Below are 14,762 nucleotides of genomic sequence, written 5' to 3' on the forward strand. Positions count from 1 at the left end.
AAATTTTTTTGTTAAAAGCTATATGCGATTTAATTGAAAACTTTTGAATTAACTCAGTTGACCGTGCTGGCCTTAAATCTAATACAGGTAGTCGTAAATTCAAAATAGTCAAAGCAATAATCGCTCTGGTTAACCAAACATCAAGACCACCACCACGAATCCAATCCAGAGGTGCGACATCACTAACAGATCGGGTTCACCTGTAACGATATCAAAATTATTTTATACAAGAATGTCAGTGCTCCTTGGGTTTGTTCTAAGTCTCCATAAGTCGAAAACAAGGCCAAGGTCAGGGCTCCAATCACTTTTCGATGAGGCAAGAAGTGACTAGTCGGGGAATAGGAGAGAGATTCCAAGGGTCTGTTAAACATTTGGAATGTCGAATATAGCATGCTGAAGCGCAAAATCTCCTGTCACGCAAAGTCACGTCACGCAAAGTCTTCCAAAGATCAGTGAACAGTTGGTAATCCGACCATATCTTATCGGTTTGAAATTTCCAACAATCACATCTCACTGAGATCGCCTGACTTCAAACGGCTGAAACTGCCTCTTATGCGCTAAAACTGTGTTGTTATCCCTTCTAGTGTTGTTGTAGACTTTGTTGTATATTCATGTTGAAAATTAATCTCGTTCAATGTAGTTGAGGTAAAGTGCGGTTCATCCTTTCTCGATCTGTATCGACTAATCACTTGCCTAGAAGGCCTAGAAGTTTTTATGGATATTCCAGGCTTGCATCTGAAACGTCCTAACAAAGTGCTCAATCCTGCACGAAATTCCTTGGAAAATATGTAATAGATAAGAGCGTTGAGAAGTGGGTTAAAATAAGCCACAAAGTTCCCAACTCTATTGGCTATAGTGAGTTTAATCTCCATTACAGGCGATGAAGGTGCCCCAGTGAAGACAAAGTATAAAAACAGGCAATGATACGGGCTCCAAAAGATTACAACGCTCAAGATAAGAGTTATCAGCAACTTTTGTACCCTGCCCCTGGTGTCCTCGTTCATCGCACTTATCTCGCTGATAGCGTTCCGTTTCAGTGCAACAATCATCTTAACATTCACTAAAGTAATGATCACCAAAGGAACCACGTGCATGGCGAGTGCGAGGAAGATAGCAAAGGTCTTGGTGACTGTTACTTGACACAGGCCTAACGGACCAGATATTGCAAGAGCCATGATCCAAATCAACAGCATGACAGAAACTTTGAGCTTCTTCACAACAGCAGCACTTGCAAATTGCGCTCTTAGTGGCGAGCATATCATGTAGCAGCGTTCAACGCTTAACGCTGTAAGACAAAACATTGATACAGCGTAGGCGACGAAGCGTACCGCCACTATAGGTCTGTAAGATATGCAAAATGTTTCTTTAAGAGCCTTTTCGGGCAGTAGATGTTCTCGGGCATGTCCGGCAATGTTCAGTACAGAAAATAAAAAATCTGCGATGGCCACGTTGAGGAGAAACATATGTACCAGACTATGCATTTTCTTGTTCGAAAGGATCGTTAACACAATCAAAAGATTGCCTAAGAAAGCGAAACAGAGTACGCTGAACTCCACTACTGTGAAAATCGGGTGAAGGATTTCTTGCAAAGAGAGAAGCGAGGTAACATCCTCGGGTGGCGGTATTTGTGGCCCAGAACAGGACAAATTTCCTGGCATGGCTCGGCAAGGTGACCTTGACGCAGTAAAGTTGTTTATCATATTCTCAAGCTCTGTCAAACAATTGGAGTAGTTTTGTCAAACTTTTTCGTGAGTTTGCAAAAAACTGCAACTTGATCTATACCACGAACGGCTAGAGTTGTTGTCAGCTGATAAAGACAAGCCCTTGGACTAAATACAAGAACGTTTTTCGAACACTAACTTAAGGCTGTACAAACAAAGAACATTTTCAATCATGTATAAATATAATTGCTTTGTGAATGTACTTCAATGGGGGCAAAAATCTACATATGAATGTAGTGAAGAACACTGCTTTTATTTTAGAGATGAAGTAAATTCTTATCGAAAAATAGGTTGTTATCCTAGCGACGCTTCATTCATGTCATGATTTTTCTTTTTCGATTCCCTCAGGAAAAGGAAGAGAAGGAAAATACTGACAGAGTATTCTTACTAATCTTCTGTGTTTAAGTAAATGAAAAAAATTTCTTGACAACTTTGTTCACACTTGTCGGTGATTATCAAGCTGGGTATAACTAACAATCAATAACAAATAAAATAACTTTGTGTGAATCTATGATATGCAATGCGAGTGTTTGAAGTCCACTCGCCGGAAATAATCAGTTTACACAGAAGGCGTTCTCAGGTGAATTCTTAGAGCTTCGCTCGAAAGCACCGAGATGGAGCCTTTTCAAACAAGTGAAGTTGATCTGAGGCAGATTTCGGCTTAGTCCCTTTTTTCAATCAAATGCCTTTCTAATCAAGAAACCAGTGTCGGCAAACCTTGAAAATTCAATTACTACCATAATTTACGGAAGTTATCCTCGTTTTTTATTGAGGGAAATGAAGCATTTATTGTGAATTGTTTGCTTCGAAGGTAAAGTGGCCTTGTTCGTAAAATTTTTGCTGTTGCCTATACATTGCAAAAATGGGGTTTTTGGTTTTGACAGATTTGTGTAACCTTGTTAGTCCTCAGTTTGTGTCGTTGAATACCCAATATAAAGAGCCACGAGTAATCAGGCTAACTTGAGTATTTTACCTCACAAAAGGACTTAGATAAACGAATTTTTCATTAAAATTGCTTTATGTAACTGAAATAAATTGAATTGATCACACGTTCTCCTGTTCTTCAATCAGTGTAACACCTTCAAGTACTTTGTACAAAAAACCGACAAAACCACTCAAAAGGCTTTTGAAAACCACGAAGAAACTTGAGTTATTGAATGAAGAAAAAGTGAGAGGACGGAAAATAATGAGCGAAAAAAATCGCTTCTTGGGGGAGGACCAGTCCTGAAAATTCAGGATCAATACTACTGTCTTCTAAGAGTGGGAATAAAAGGTTTAAGACAGTCCGAAAGGCAAAAAAAAAAAAAAAAACGCTTTCAAAGAAACAAGCGATCGATTGTATTCAGTCATAAGTTTAAAATTAAGATAAACTTTCCATCTAATAGAGGAAGGTGTAGTGGTCATTATCAAAATCTTACACTGACTAAAGGCAGGTGCCTCCGACACTGGACAATAAACGATTGTTCACCCACGACAAGGTAAATATTCACCACTTCAACGGACGCCGAGGGGAAAAGGTATACTATATAACACACAAGGATCCATAAAATGGTTAATTTCTGTCAAAGTTTCGAAAACTGGCCAGAAAACAAACTCTAAATCCGCGAATTTGTTTCTCAAACTGCTCAGAGGTAAATGATACTTGCCACTCACTTCCGAGCTATTCAAGATGCGCGCGCGAAAGGCGTTATTCTTTTGTGGAGTACTACTAACACCGGACAACCAGCAATTGCATCGACATGATTGTTTTTCTTTTAAACCGGAAAATAGTCATGGTCATACGTCCACCATTATATTTTTCTTACTAAGTGGGATACCTGTGGCAGACCACTTAAAAAGGTAGCTTGATCGTGGTCGTAGTCAGATATGGAAATTAGGTATGTGCTTGTTAATCACATGCTTTTGCTTCCAACTGCAGTAAGTCCTTTCGGCTTGGGTTACTACTTGGAAGGGTGACTGCGCATATTTTCCGGTGTTGTGGACTTATTTTTCTTGTTTTAATTTTTCGATTTTATTCCTTCATTTTAAAGAGTTAGCATCAAATATATTATTTTCCACGTAAAACCAGAGTAACCGTAGAAAACGATATACACATCCACGTTGACGTCTCCAGGCGTCTGGTATCTCCTTATGTTCTCTGATACAGCCGTTTGTCATCATGGTTTTTTCTACTTTATCAGGTTTAAGTTCGTGGCTGCCAGGTGGTACCTTTACAATACCAACGTAAACACTAACAATAATATCTCGTTCACACAAGCTATGGAAACCATAAAACATGATTTCTGAAACAGCTAAACGATTACGAGGTAGACATAAACAAGATGAAAATTAGATACTGTTTCTGGAAAATCGTTAGGTGCAGCAGTGACGAAGTGAAAGAAAGACGTCGGTAAACTTGTAGTCCTTGTGTGGTGTAGTTAAAGTCACGAATCTTCTTTTAAAGTTCTTGTCAGTCCTTTACGTATTTTCCCATTCGTAAGTGTTTCCTGACTAAGAACGTTATCTCTTATTTCGAACCTAACGTCCATGCTTAGCGTCAGTTTCCAAGGTTTGAAAACACAGACAAACGAGAAAATAAGCACAAGGCTCTTTTTTTAACATACGGGAAAATTTTGTAGATGTTGTAAAAACAAAGCAGACGCACAATAGAAGAGCAGCTTTTAAGATTTCGGATTTTTAGTGCTTCCCACTCTGCGAGGTTTTCCGAGTGACTCCCCACGACGTCACAACAAGGTAACGATAGGCTGTCTCCCAAAAAAAAAGGAGATGAGCGAGAAGGCAGGGCGAGGTCAACTCTTCTTCATTTTTTGGCGAATTTTACGTGTCATAAAAAAAGGGAACTAACTCGTAGTAATTGTTTTCATCACCTCAACTATTTGTTGACGAGAGAAACCAAATGAAGAAAATCTAAGTGCATGCCTCTTTCTGTAAGAGATCTGAGGAGTGTTATTCTACTTTTTTATCGAACGGAATACTTTTAAGATGCCTGCCAAGTAGAAAGCATACCGCATCTCCAGACAATTACTGCTACCAAGGTCAGCCTTACTCCCAGATACCCCCTCCCCCTTTTGTTAATTCTACACTCAAAATCTCTCATCTCCCAGCTATTGTATTTTATGAAGCTTTAGTGTGAATTAAATGTTGTGAAAGAGAACGAATTGTCACCGCATGCGATGAAATTCGATCCCAGACTTTCGCTTCTGCGTAACTCCCTAAAGCGAGCATGGGAACGAGCGCGAAAGGGATCGAGGGAACGAGGTTAGCAAAGAATATCAAAGTGAGGAAAATTTGCGTCGGAATGGTGATTTCTGGATCCTGACACAAACGCAAACCATTTCGTGTGGCAAAATATGAAGACGCAAGACAGGAAGAAAAGAAACAACGGCTTTTAATTACAATTTCACAGAATACGTTCAGGGTAAGCTGCGAATCTTTGAATCACACGGGCAAGAAGAGTTTACAGATCAAATAATGACTAAGACCCTAGGCTGAGTCAGAGCCTCAAAGGCTTGTTTTGTTGGGAGTAATCAGGCACCTGACAAGCATCTGTAAAGCTCGTGTGTCCTCAGTTTTACACTCGGAAAAACAATACATTTAAAAGAAATATCTGTTATACAGGAACTCAAGTATCTCTATCAAAAAATAACGCTCGACAAGACACGATCTTTACTTCAGAGTGAGTTTTCCATCATCGCAAGTATGCTCCGTTACAAAAAACCCTCCCCTCCCCTCCCCTAAACACCCGCTCAGAGGAAAAAGTTCCCTTCCAGGCAATAAGAGTTAGGAGGGGGAATACGAAGTTATCTGGCTGAAAAAAAAATACCCTGATCGAACAAGACGGAGATGAATGTTTCCTAGAGGGGTAAAACCATGCCTTGAAAGTCACAAGGTCAATTAAAAAGCTTTTAAAACAAAGGAAGAACTATTACAATTATTATAGTCAACTCCATAAATAAACTTTCAGGACCAAGTCCTCTGTCAGTTGCAATTTCTGGCGAAGACAACTGTAAAAATATCTTAAGATGATTTCAGTAAAATGGTGTCTGTACTTCACATGTGTGGGACGTTCTAGAATAAATGATCTAAGATCTGCCTCCTCTCCAGCCCCTCCCTCGCCCTCGGTTGCGGCCTCTTTGTCGAAATCCCCGACCCCTACCACCGTCAGGCATGGTCTGACCCTTGACGACGCCATTGGACGCTCCTGCTCGGCGACCGGGGGGAGTGTACACAGAGATTGTACTCGGCTTGGACTTTTTAGGTGACTTCGTCTCTGGTGGAAGGTCGAACTTGATTGGCGTAATACCAGCGCGTTTTCGCCTGAGAAAAAAAAGGACACAAAGTTTTAGCGCGTCATTATAGACAGCCTCCAGTAGTGGGACTTAGTACCACCCCATCGAAGCTTTGGCGATTTCTAGTTCGCTATCATTATCTATAAAAATGTTACGATATTGAATGATTTCAATGTTCTCATTTAAGGATATGGAATGTGGCAATCCGTTTTGTTCCTTTCCCGTGAAGTGAAAGGCGCTGTGGCACAGTGATAAATGGGATGATCTCCGTACTGGACTCTGTACCCAAAGGTCCAGGATCGAGCCTCGCCCCGGCCAGGTCACAGTGGACAAGACACATTTCTCCCACAATTCACAAAGCGAAGAAATGGGCCACGGCAAGCCTAACTGCTACAATACATGACGAAATGGTTGAGGTAACCCATATTACCATCGGCAGCAGCTCATGGATAAAGTTATTCAAACCTCTGTTACTGAATTCTGACATTAGACGGTAAGCCTGACCCTAAAGCCAAAACAAAGAGGTACCTCCCAGCCCAAATCAGGTCACAAACAACGCCGCGCACTACGTCTATTTGCAAGTGTTACAAAAGATGTGAAGAAATTAAGGGAAAATACTCTTTTAAAAGGTTTTCAAACTTACTTCTCATCTACTACTGTGTCCTTCGAATCTTTTGGAGATGTTAGTGTCGACGCTTGTGTTTTCGCCTATAAAATAAAAATCAACCGTCAAAACACGTCACAAAAGCTTATGCATTCTAAACCCGAGCTACCGAAAAAAAAAATTGTGTCAAAAATTTACTTACTGGTGGTTTCCACGATAACGTAATGGAGCTTTTGAAGGAAGGTGGATTGTGAAACAGATCCTACAACAAAAGAAACAAAGTAATGGATGAAGGGTTGCAGTGCACTCCTTGCCTAAACTTGACACATCATTTCAAGGCCCTTGTTGAACTTATAAGACACTTAACGATACGATAAAAAAATGAGGAAAAGTAGAGAGAAGGAGAACAAAATTCTATTACGCGTACAGGACTATACAAACCACAAAAGAAAACTAAAAACCAAAGCAATCCCGGATTACTTTCCCTGACCCACAGCTTTTATGTTGACTGGTCCCAAAAAAGTGTTGTCATTTCAAGCTAATACCCCCTCCCCCCTCCCCCCTCCCCCCTCACCCCTCACCCCCCTCCCCCCTCACCCCTCACCCCCCTCCCCCCTCCCCCTCCCCCCTCACCCCCCTCCCCCTCCCCCCTTTTCCCTGCCAATGAGGAGGCTACACTGGAAACAAAACAACCAATCAGATTTCAAGGCTTGTATAAAGTAACCAATCTAATTGCAGGAAAATGAAAGACAAAGAGTATCATGTGGCAAATTTTGCAACCTTTGTTTCCAAAACTTTTGTTTTTCCCCCCAAAAAATTGGATGAATTTAATTTCAAACTAGCTCAGTACTGCATCAATAAAATATTTGAACTGACCAAGTCCTGTATTTAGGTGATTTCAAAATGGATGTGATAAAGTGGTAATTGAACCTTGTGCCGTGCAATTTGGGTCTAAAATCATACTTGTGATTTCAAATTGAACTTGCACTGTGCGCTTGTTTGATTTTGAAATCACACATATGATTTCAGCCCAAACTGCACTCCACTCAGTTCAATTACCACTATTAATCTGCAGTTCACACTTACAATATCCATACATTCATATTCGTTAATACCTTGATGACAGCGTTGATGTTAGTAGTCGTTCTGAGAGCTACAATTTTTATTTTATTTTCCTCCTCTTGAAGCGCTGGACCAGTCTTGCCTTGCAGCGATAATCTTAGTTGTTTTATATACACTTGACAGCCCTGAGCAAAGTATTGAAGCCTGTAAAATACAAAGTTCAGAGAAACACACTTATTCAATAACCAATAACAGTGAGTATAGATTCATTTGTCATAAATATACTGTAGGACAAGAATTATCAAACACATTCCCCGTCAATCAACACACAATTTCATTTTGAAATTCTACTCAGATACCACTAAGCATTATTTAAACACATTGGTGTTATACTTTTTGTAAAAGTGACCTAATTGAAAAGTCACTGAAGTTATAAAACAATTATCACAATTATGAAATCATTTTTCAAAGCGAGTTCTATGCAACAATTAGACAAAAAGAAAGCACAACAACATATGGTTTGTTATTGTTTACCTAAGTCGAAAATCTTTCAGGCGCTCTGCGGCAGTTGTGTCGGTCAAAAACTCTGGGTTCTGAGGGAGAGAAGGAGATAACAACAAGTAACTTTCAGTAATACAATAAGAAGTATTACTTAAAACTATATTGTACCAATCCACCATACTGGAACCTTACCGAATTGTATTTAGCTAACTTGAGCTTCTGCCCCAACTCAAACTAATGACCATCTTCCATGAAAAGCATTTCTAGTCATTAGCTATTCACTTACTCAAACTCCCATAACACTGCCTTGTTTCCCATTGCTCTTGGTAGTAACAGCTCTTCACAACTAGGCCACTACTTCAGTAGCCAAATTCCAAAGCAATATGTCTTTAACAATTTTGCCCTTGACCACTCAGCACATAAAATGCAAAAATCACCTGAATGTAACATTAACACTAACCAGGTGCAACAGATATATGGCAGGGCAAAGATACCAATTTCAATTTCCAATGGCCATAGTCCACTTTTAAGTCTTAAAAAAGACTCCAGGCTAATACAGGGAAATCTTAACAAAAATCACTGAAGTGGTAGCTACACATACATTGTGTACATGTTTACCTTTTTTGCTAGCTGGTGAAATGTAGAAATAAGGCATTCAACATAGGAAAATTGGAACTTTGGTTCAGAGTTTTCTTCAGCACTTTTTTCCTCTTCATCACCAGGAGGTAATGGCATGTATTCCTGTGGATGAATTTTGTACAAGGTATACTTTTTGAAGACAATGAAAATATCAGCAATCATTCACTGTCACCAAGTCAAAAGAAAAATAAAATCATCCATGCATGAAAAGTGACCACCAGCATTTAAATTTTCTATGAATGAGAAAATTATTTATAGAAATTGAAAAAGTCTTTGTATATAATGGTGTCCACCTACACATAACCCTTCCCATACAATTTTGAGTTTTTTAACATATCAGAGGGAGTTCAACATTATTTGGGGGATGGAGGGAGGAAGGGAGGGAGGGAGAGAGGGAGGAGGAAAAGCTTCCTAACTAAAAGAGAACTTCTAAAATCAGTCTTCTTTGGGAAAAATTATTATTTACAGCATCTCGTGTGCTTATGCCACCAATTGCAGCTTATAGAAAGGACACTGGTAGTCTTGGCTCTGGATAAAGCAATGACTGAGTAATGATTCACTAATGGCAAGACACTTAACCCTGACAGAGTTTTTTTTTTTTCAATTGTGAGCCTGGCTGACCAAGAGAGTTTTAGCTAAAATCCAGGATCAATAGCTTAAACAGTTTGATTTTCACACATAAAAGCATGTATCAGGTCTCGTGTTCAATGGGGTTTTCTCACAATGTGGGGCAGACATAAGGAAAACAAAATAACTGTACTGTAAACCCTTTGTTGCAATCTTCAACTACATGTAAATGACTAATTTTTTGATTCTCTCGTGATAATTAACTCAGATTTTTAACTACCTAAACCTAAAAAATTGCCAATAAACTCAGAAGTTAAAGTGGGTACAGGTGAAGCAAAGGAAAGCCTTCATGAAATGCGCAGAGACACATGTATCTGTACCCTGAGATACAATAATTTATCTCCACCTCCAAAGGTGTGAGGGTTGTCAAGTCTTTACATTAAATTTTACTTCCTAGTACAGGCAATTTATACCATTTGAATGATTAGCCAAAACAAGAACAGAAAGCCACTGGTAACCAGTCAACTCGCCGACGGACCAACTCGCCGACGCCAACTTGCCGACGTATAAAATCGAGTAGAGACGTCGGCGAGTTGGTCTCAAATCCAATACAACTTATTAGAAGTTAAACATACAGAAAAGTAAACAATATTTGGTAAATAAAGTAGTCTGAAGGCGAATAAAGCGACGTTAACATCGCCAATGAACAAAATTGGCTGTAGACGCCAATGAGTTGTGTGAGTCATTGGTGATGTTTACTTCGCTTTATTCGCCTTAAGATCCCTATAAACTTTGTTGCAAATAAAAAGAAATTCTTTTTACTAAAGATCTCGTCTAGAAAGCCAAGTTTTCGTTAAAAAATCTGAGCAATTGACATGATGAGTCTTTACGGTGTTTTTGTCGCACAATAACTCGTTCACCAATGTTTCAGCTTCTGTTAGATGTTCACCAATGTTCACCAGTGTTTTTTTACTAAATATCGTTTACTTCTCTGTATGTTTAGCTTCTAATAAGTTGTATTGGATTGACGACCAACTCGCTGACGTCTCTACTCGATTTTATACGTCGGCCAGTTGGCGTCGGTGAGTTGGTCCGTCGGCGAGTTGACCGTAATTCAAGCCACTGCCTCTGAAACACCTTACCAAAAGCAAGTTGTAGACAGGTTCTATAGCTGCTTTGATATTTTCATCTGTCAAACCATGCGGTGACATTTCTGCACACAATTTCAATATCTCTAGCTTGACATCTTCACCATCAGAAGTGACCACCTCATTCAGCTTTGGTAAAACACTCTCAACAAAGTAAGTGAAAAATGTCTGGGCTGAAGCTCCTTTCTACAGAAAAAAAGAGAAAACATTCCCTCAGAATTCCTCCTTGCATCAAAACCATCTGATGGGACTGATGACACAAGAGGTACACACTCTCTCTCCCTCTCTCTCCCTCTCTCTCCTGAAACCATATGCAAAAAATGACAACAAGATGCTTCAAAACTGCCTTACACATACAGCATAAGGCTGACTGCTTTATTACAATTTCAAAAAGGACGGTATTCATGGTTTTCTTTTGGAGCCTATAGTTGACTGTATTCAGTCTGGAAGTCTAGCAATGTGATAGTAAACTTTGCTATGTAACTGACAATTGGACTTTCCCTCAGATACAAAAGAAAAGGACCTCTAAAGCTGAAAGAAGTCAACCTCAAAACCTCTTACAGTTGTAGTCACTCTGAGACAAGGCTCTCCTGCTGTGATAGTTTCTAGGAACTTACCACAAAATATGGAATTGCTTGTCTGGCGCATGAAATGAACCTGTCAACAATATCAGCATCTCCAGGCTGAAAGTTAAAGTAGATCAAAATACAATTTATGTAAACTATATATCATCTTAAGTAAAAAACCCTTCAAATTCAATTACACTGCAGTTGGTCACACTTAAAACTGTTGTTAGATTGAAAAGATCAACAGTTAAAAATAAATAATGTCTTAAATATGCATTTACAATGCAGCATCCTTTTAACCTATAAGTTAACATGTTGTAGTGATACTTTATTTCAGACTTGTATCTCCAAGTTAAATTTGGCTATATTGATTATATTATTATATTTGGCTACACCCAGATCTTGGATCAAGATATAAAGTAGAGATTTACCTGGAATGGTTGGCTTAGTTCAGCCTGTTCTCCAACTATATCTGCAAGTTCTTGGTGTGCACTGCCCATTACTTTTAATGAGGAAAGAATGGTCATAAATGTGCGAAATTCTTCACCAGTTACATCTGCCATAGCCTGCAATGAAACAGTCAATCATTTCAAAACAAGAAACAGACAAAATTAGTAACAATATGACAATGTGAACTTTCTGTTTATCCAGATAATGGCTGTGATCTCAGAATGAAGAGGATGAAAACATCATGACCAGTACAACAATGAAAACAATGCAGTTGTTTACCACTTTCTTCAAATAATGGCACCAACATACATATGCATGCTGTCTGTCATTTTATTAGCCGAGAGATTATCATCCCTGACCACTGCATTTCATACTGGGATAAGTACAAGTGTAATTATAGCACTTTTCAAAGAAGGGTCAAAAGCCATCCAGGATTGCATTTCTGTTGCTCTACTATGCTCTATGGCTTGTTGAGAAAACTTGTTCAACCCTCTGAATCAATCAAATGCAAAAATGAAACCACTTTATTATCAGTTGGAAGTGGGGGAGGGGGGGGGGGGTTTTCCAACTTTTGAACTACACTGTAAAAAACACAGAATAGTTTTTTTTGTTTTTGCTTTTTCTTATACACACTCTAGTCATAATTTAGGAAATGTTTTGAGACAAGTAAATATGAAATACTTCAAATTAAGGAGTGACATCCAATCCTGTGGTTGCAATAATTTTGGTGTCAGACAAGTACATGTGGTAATAAAAACAGACAAGAAGAGGGGAGGGGTTCCTCTTGATCCACCAATGCTGTGTTTTTATACTTTAAGTTCTAACACCTTCTGATACTATATTTACCTTTTAACTGGTTGTTAACATTAATAACTTTCATTTTAGTTTCACAAAAGTGAATCAATGTGAATTTCTTAACTGCCAATACAACATTGCTAACCAAGAACCTGTAGTTAAAGCAAGCCTGACCATCTGACCTTTTTTATCTCTTCAACTAAGTATTCTTCAGTTTCAGGTGAGGGATGTAACACTTTCTTGCCATATTCTTCCACAGCACTACTTAAAAACTTGATAGCACTCTCTCTTGATGCTTCCTCTCCACTGAGAATTTGTGAAAACAGTCCTCCAATTGTTCCTGGACCATGAAAGAGGTTTTGCAAAAATTACAAAATAATAAGAAGATCAAAACTTATCAAAAGTGTTTAAAAATTGAATTCAAGTCAGTCAAACTAGCTTTATTTGTGATTTTCTTTGTACAAAAATTATGATTCATCTGAAAAATGGGAAAATACACAGTACAGATGCTTGAATAATTTTTATCTAACCCTTTTTTTAAGTATAACATACTGTCAAGCTTCATCCTTTTCAATACTTTACAATGGGGCAACATTTCTTATTTGTTTCATCTTATAGCACCACTGTCGCATTTCAAATGGCATTGAAGCCCTACTGTAGAGGGGGAGAGGGAAAAGGGATTTTAATTGCAAAACTTACCTTTTGGTTCCATTTTAAACAGTGATGTGAGAGCATTTCTGACAATTGTTAATTCTGCTGGATCCTCTGAGAAAGAAATGTTTACAAGGCACAGTTTAGATCACCCTATATGAACCCCTTTAGCTTTTTGACCCTTTACACCCCAACATCAGTACGCATATTCTCCATACTTTTCTTTATACATTTTTTAAGATACTAACAAGGAGAATTTGTTTAACAATCAAGAGCTTCTTTAGTTGGCAATCATTTCTGTTAATCTCATGACTTTAATGTGTGATTCAGAGTGATATTGTAAGGAGAAACCACATGCTGGTCACTTCTCAGGATCTAAGGGTTGAGAAAACTTTCAAAACAATGATCAAGGATAAAAAAAAAAGCTTTTGTATCAAAAGATTCTCATAAAAATGCAATATAAATTTAAAAGCACAAGAACTGCATATATTTGTTAGGTGTTACCTGACAAAAATATGTAGACTTTACATATCCACTTTAATTCAAATTATCACTACCTTTTTATACATTTAGTTAGAAAATTGTTATGTTACTCAATACATGCCCATTCTTACACTTACCTGACTGCAATAATTGGGTAAGTACATCAGCTATTCTTGGCAGGTGTTCTGGAGTGTCTTTGCAGAGGTCTGGCAGACCTTTTATGGCCTGGCGTCTGATCTGGTTATATAAAACAAAATATACTTGACTTACTAGGTAAAAAATCTACATAGTACCTGTAAGTATACAAACTTAACATTCTGCAACTTGGAGGGTCTGCTTTACACTACATGTATCTGAATGCATTTTCTCATGAACAAGTGATGAGAATAGAAAACTTATCTGCAAGAAAATATTTAGGTAACAGATGGCGCTCCATTGGTTTTTTGACTTAATAACCCACAAGGTAGGTTAAAAGATCACAAGAAAAGTTTTCTTTTGAGTGTCCTCCCAACATTCCAAGTGGGTTAATATATAAATTTGGTAAACCGATAGAAAGTGTGGTCTATTGCTTCCATATTTTCTTACTGATAAGGTTTCTGTTGTCATCACCTGTTGTCATCACCCATACAATAGACTATAGGTTTTTGACCAATCAGAGTGCTTGTAATATATCAGTAATCTAATAACATTCTGATAAACACCAAATTATCCCTAGCAAATGAACAAGGAAATGAATTATGGCTGGAATGAAGAATCACTATTCATATCTTGGGAGTCAATGAGTTAACGGGTCTTACTGTGTTGTCTTCATCCTCGCACAAATCCAGCATAGCATCTATAGCGTTCTCCTGCAGCTTGGGAAAGAACTTGAAAAATCTGGCTATAAACTGTGATGCCAGACGCTTCTCCGCTTGTGAACCCTTTACAGCAGCCAAAATTTGAAGAAAGGCTCCCTCGTGCTGTTTAAGACAAGAGTGTGTGAAAAAACTAAAAACAACAACAACTTGACATGCAAATCCACGTGACAAAACAGCGCCATGTTGGATTGAAAGTATTCATGAAAGTGAAGCTAACTCACCTCTCCGGCTTTCTCGTTTGCATCAGCAAGGATTCCAAACTGCTTGTAAAGCTCTTCGACACCTGCCATATTGATGGGAGCGTCAGAAGAAATGAAAGTACGCTGTGCCACAATTTAGATAAAAAAAAGTTTGAGAAGCTGACCTGGGCTTAGGGTCCGCGCCTAGCCTCGCTTTAAAACTGCGTGGCTTTGAGAGGAATATAAACTT

The 14,762-nt window shown here is 38.6% G+C and overlaps 2 protein-coding genes across 2 annotated transcripts; both read right to left on the reverse strand.

Moving 5' to 3' along the window:
- Positions 1-557: 557 nt before the first annotated feature.
- LOC131778901 (alpha-1A adrenergic receptor-like) lies at positions 558-1,700 on the reverse strand. Its single transcript, XM_059095385.1, has one exon. The coding sequence runs from the start codon at positions 1,698-1,700 to the stop codon at positions 558-560; it is 1,143 nt and encodes a 380-aa protein (XP_058951368.1).
- Positions 1,701-5,091: 3,391 nt separating this feature from the next.
- On the reverse strand, positions 5,092-14,716 carry LOC131778864 (apoptosis inhibitor 5-like). Its single transcript, XM_059095334.2, has 14 exons — positions 14,555-14,716; positions 14,274-14,435; positions 13,614-13,713; positions 13,042-13,107; positions 12,525-12,682; positions 11,529-11,663; positions 11,149-11,214; positions 10,526-10,717; positions 8,796-8,918; positions 8,211-8,269; positions 7,730-7,880; positions 6,817-6,876; positions 6,654-6,718; positions 5,092-6,038 (listed from the first exon to the last, which is right to left on the reverse strand). The coding sequence occupies exons 1-14, from the start codon at positions 14,621-14,623 to the stop codon at positions 5,804-5,806; spliced, it is 1,641 nt and encodes a 546-aa protein (XP_058951317.2). The 5' UTR covers positions 14,624-14,716; the 3' UTR covers positions 5,092-5,803.
- Between the last annotated feature and the right edge of the window lie 46 nt (positions 14,717-14,762).

The sequence above is a fragment of the Pocillopora verrucosa genome, chromosome 8, assembly GCF_036669915.1.
Source record: "Pocillopora verrucosa isolate sample1 chromosome 8, ASM3666991v2, whole genome shotgun sequence".
Lineage (NCBI taxonomy): Eukaryota > Metazoa > Cnidaria > Anthozoa > Scleractinia > Pocilloporidae > Pocillopora > Pocillopora verrucosa.

Excerpts from the sequence above, each read along its gene's own strand:
- LOC131778901 (XM_059095385.1), bottom strand. The coding sequence starts at position 1,700 with ATGATAAACAACTTTACTGCGTCAAGGTCACCTTGCCGAGCCATGCCA.
- LOC131778864 (XM_059095334.2), bottom strand. The coding sequence starts at position 14,623 with ATGGCAGGTGTCGAAGAGCTTTACAAGCAGTTTGGAATCCTTGCTGAT. Across the intron at positions 13,108-13,613 it reads TACCCAATTATTGCAGTCAG|AGGATCCAGCAGAATTAACA; the intron begins GTAAGTGTAAGA and ends TTTCTTTCTCAG. Across the intron at positions 6,039-6,653 it reads GACACAGTAGTAGATGAGAA|GCGAAAACGCGCTGGTATTA; the intron begins GTAAGTTTGAAA and ends TTTTTTTCTCAG.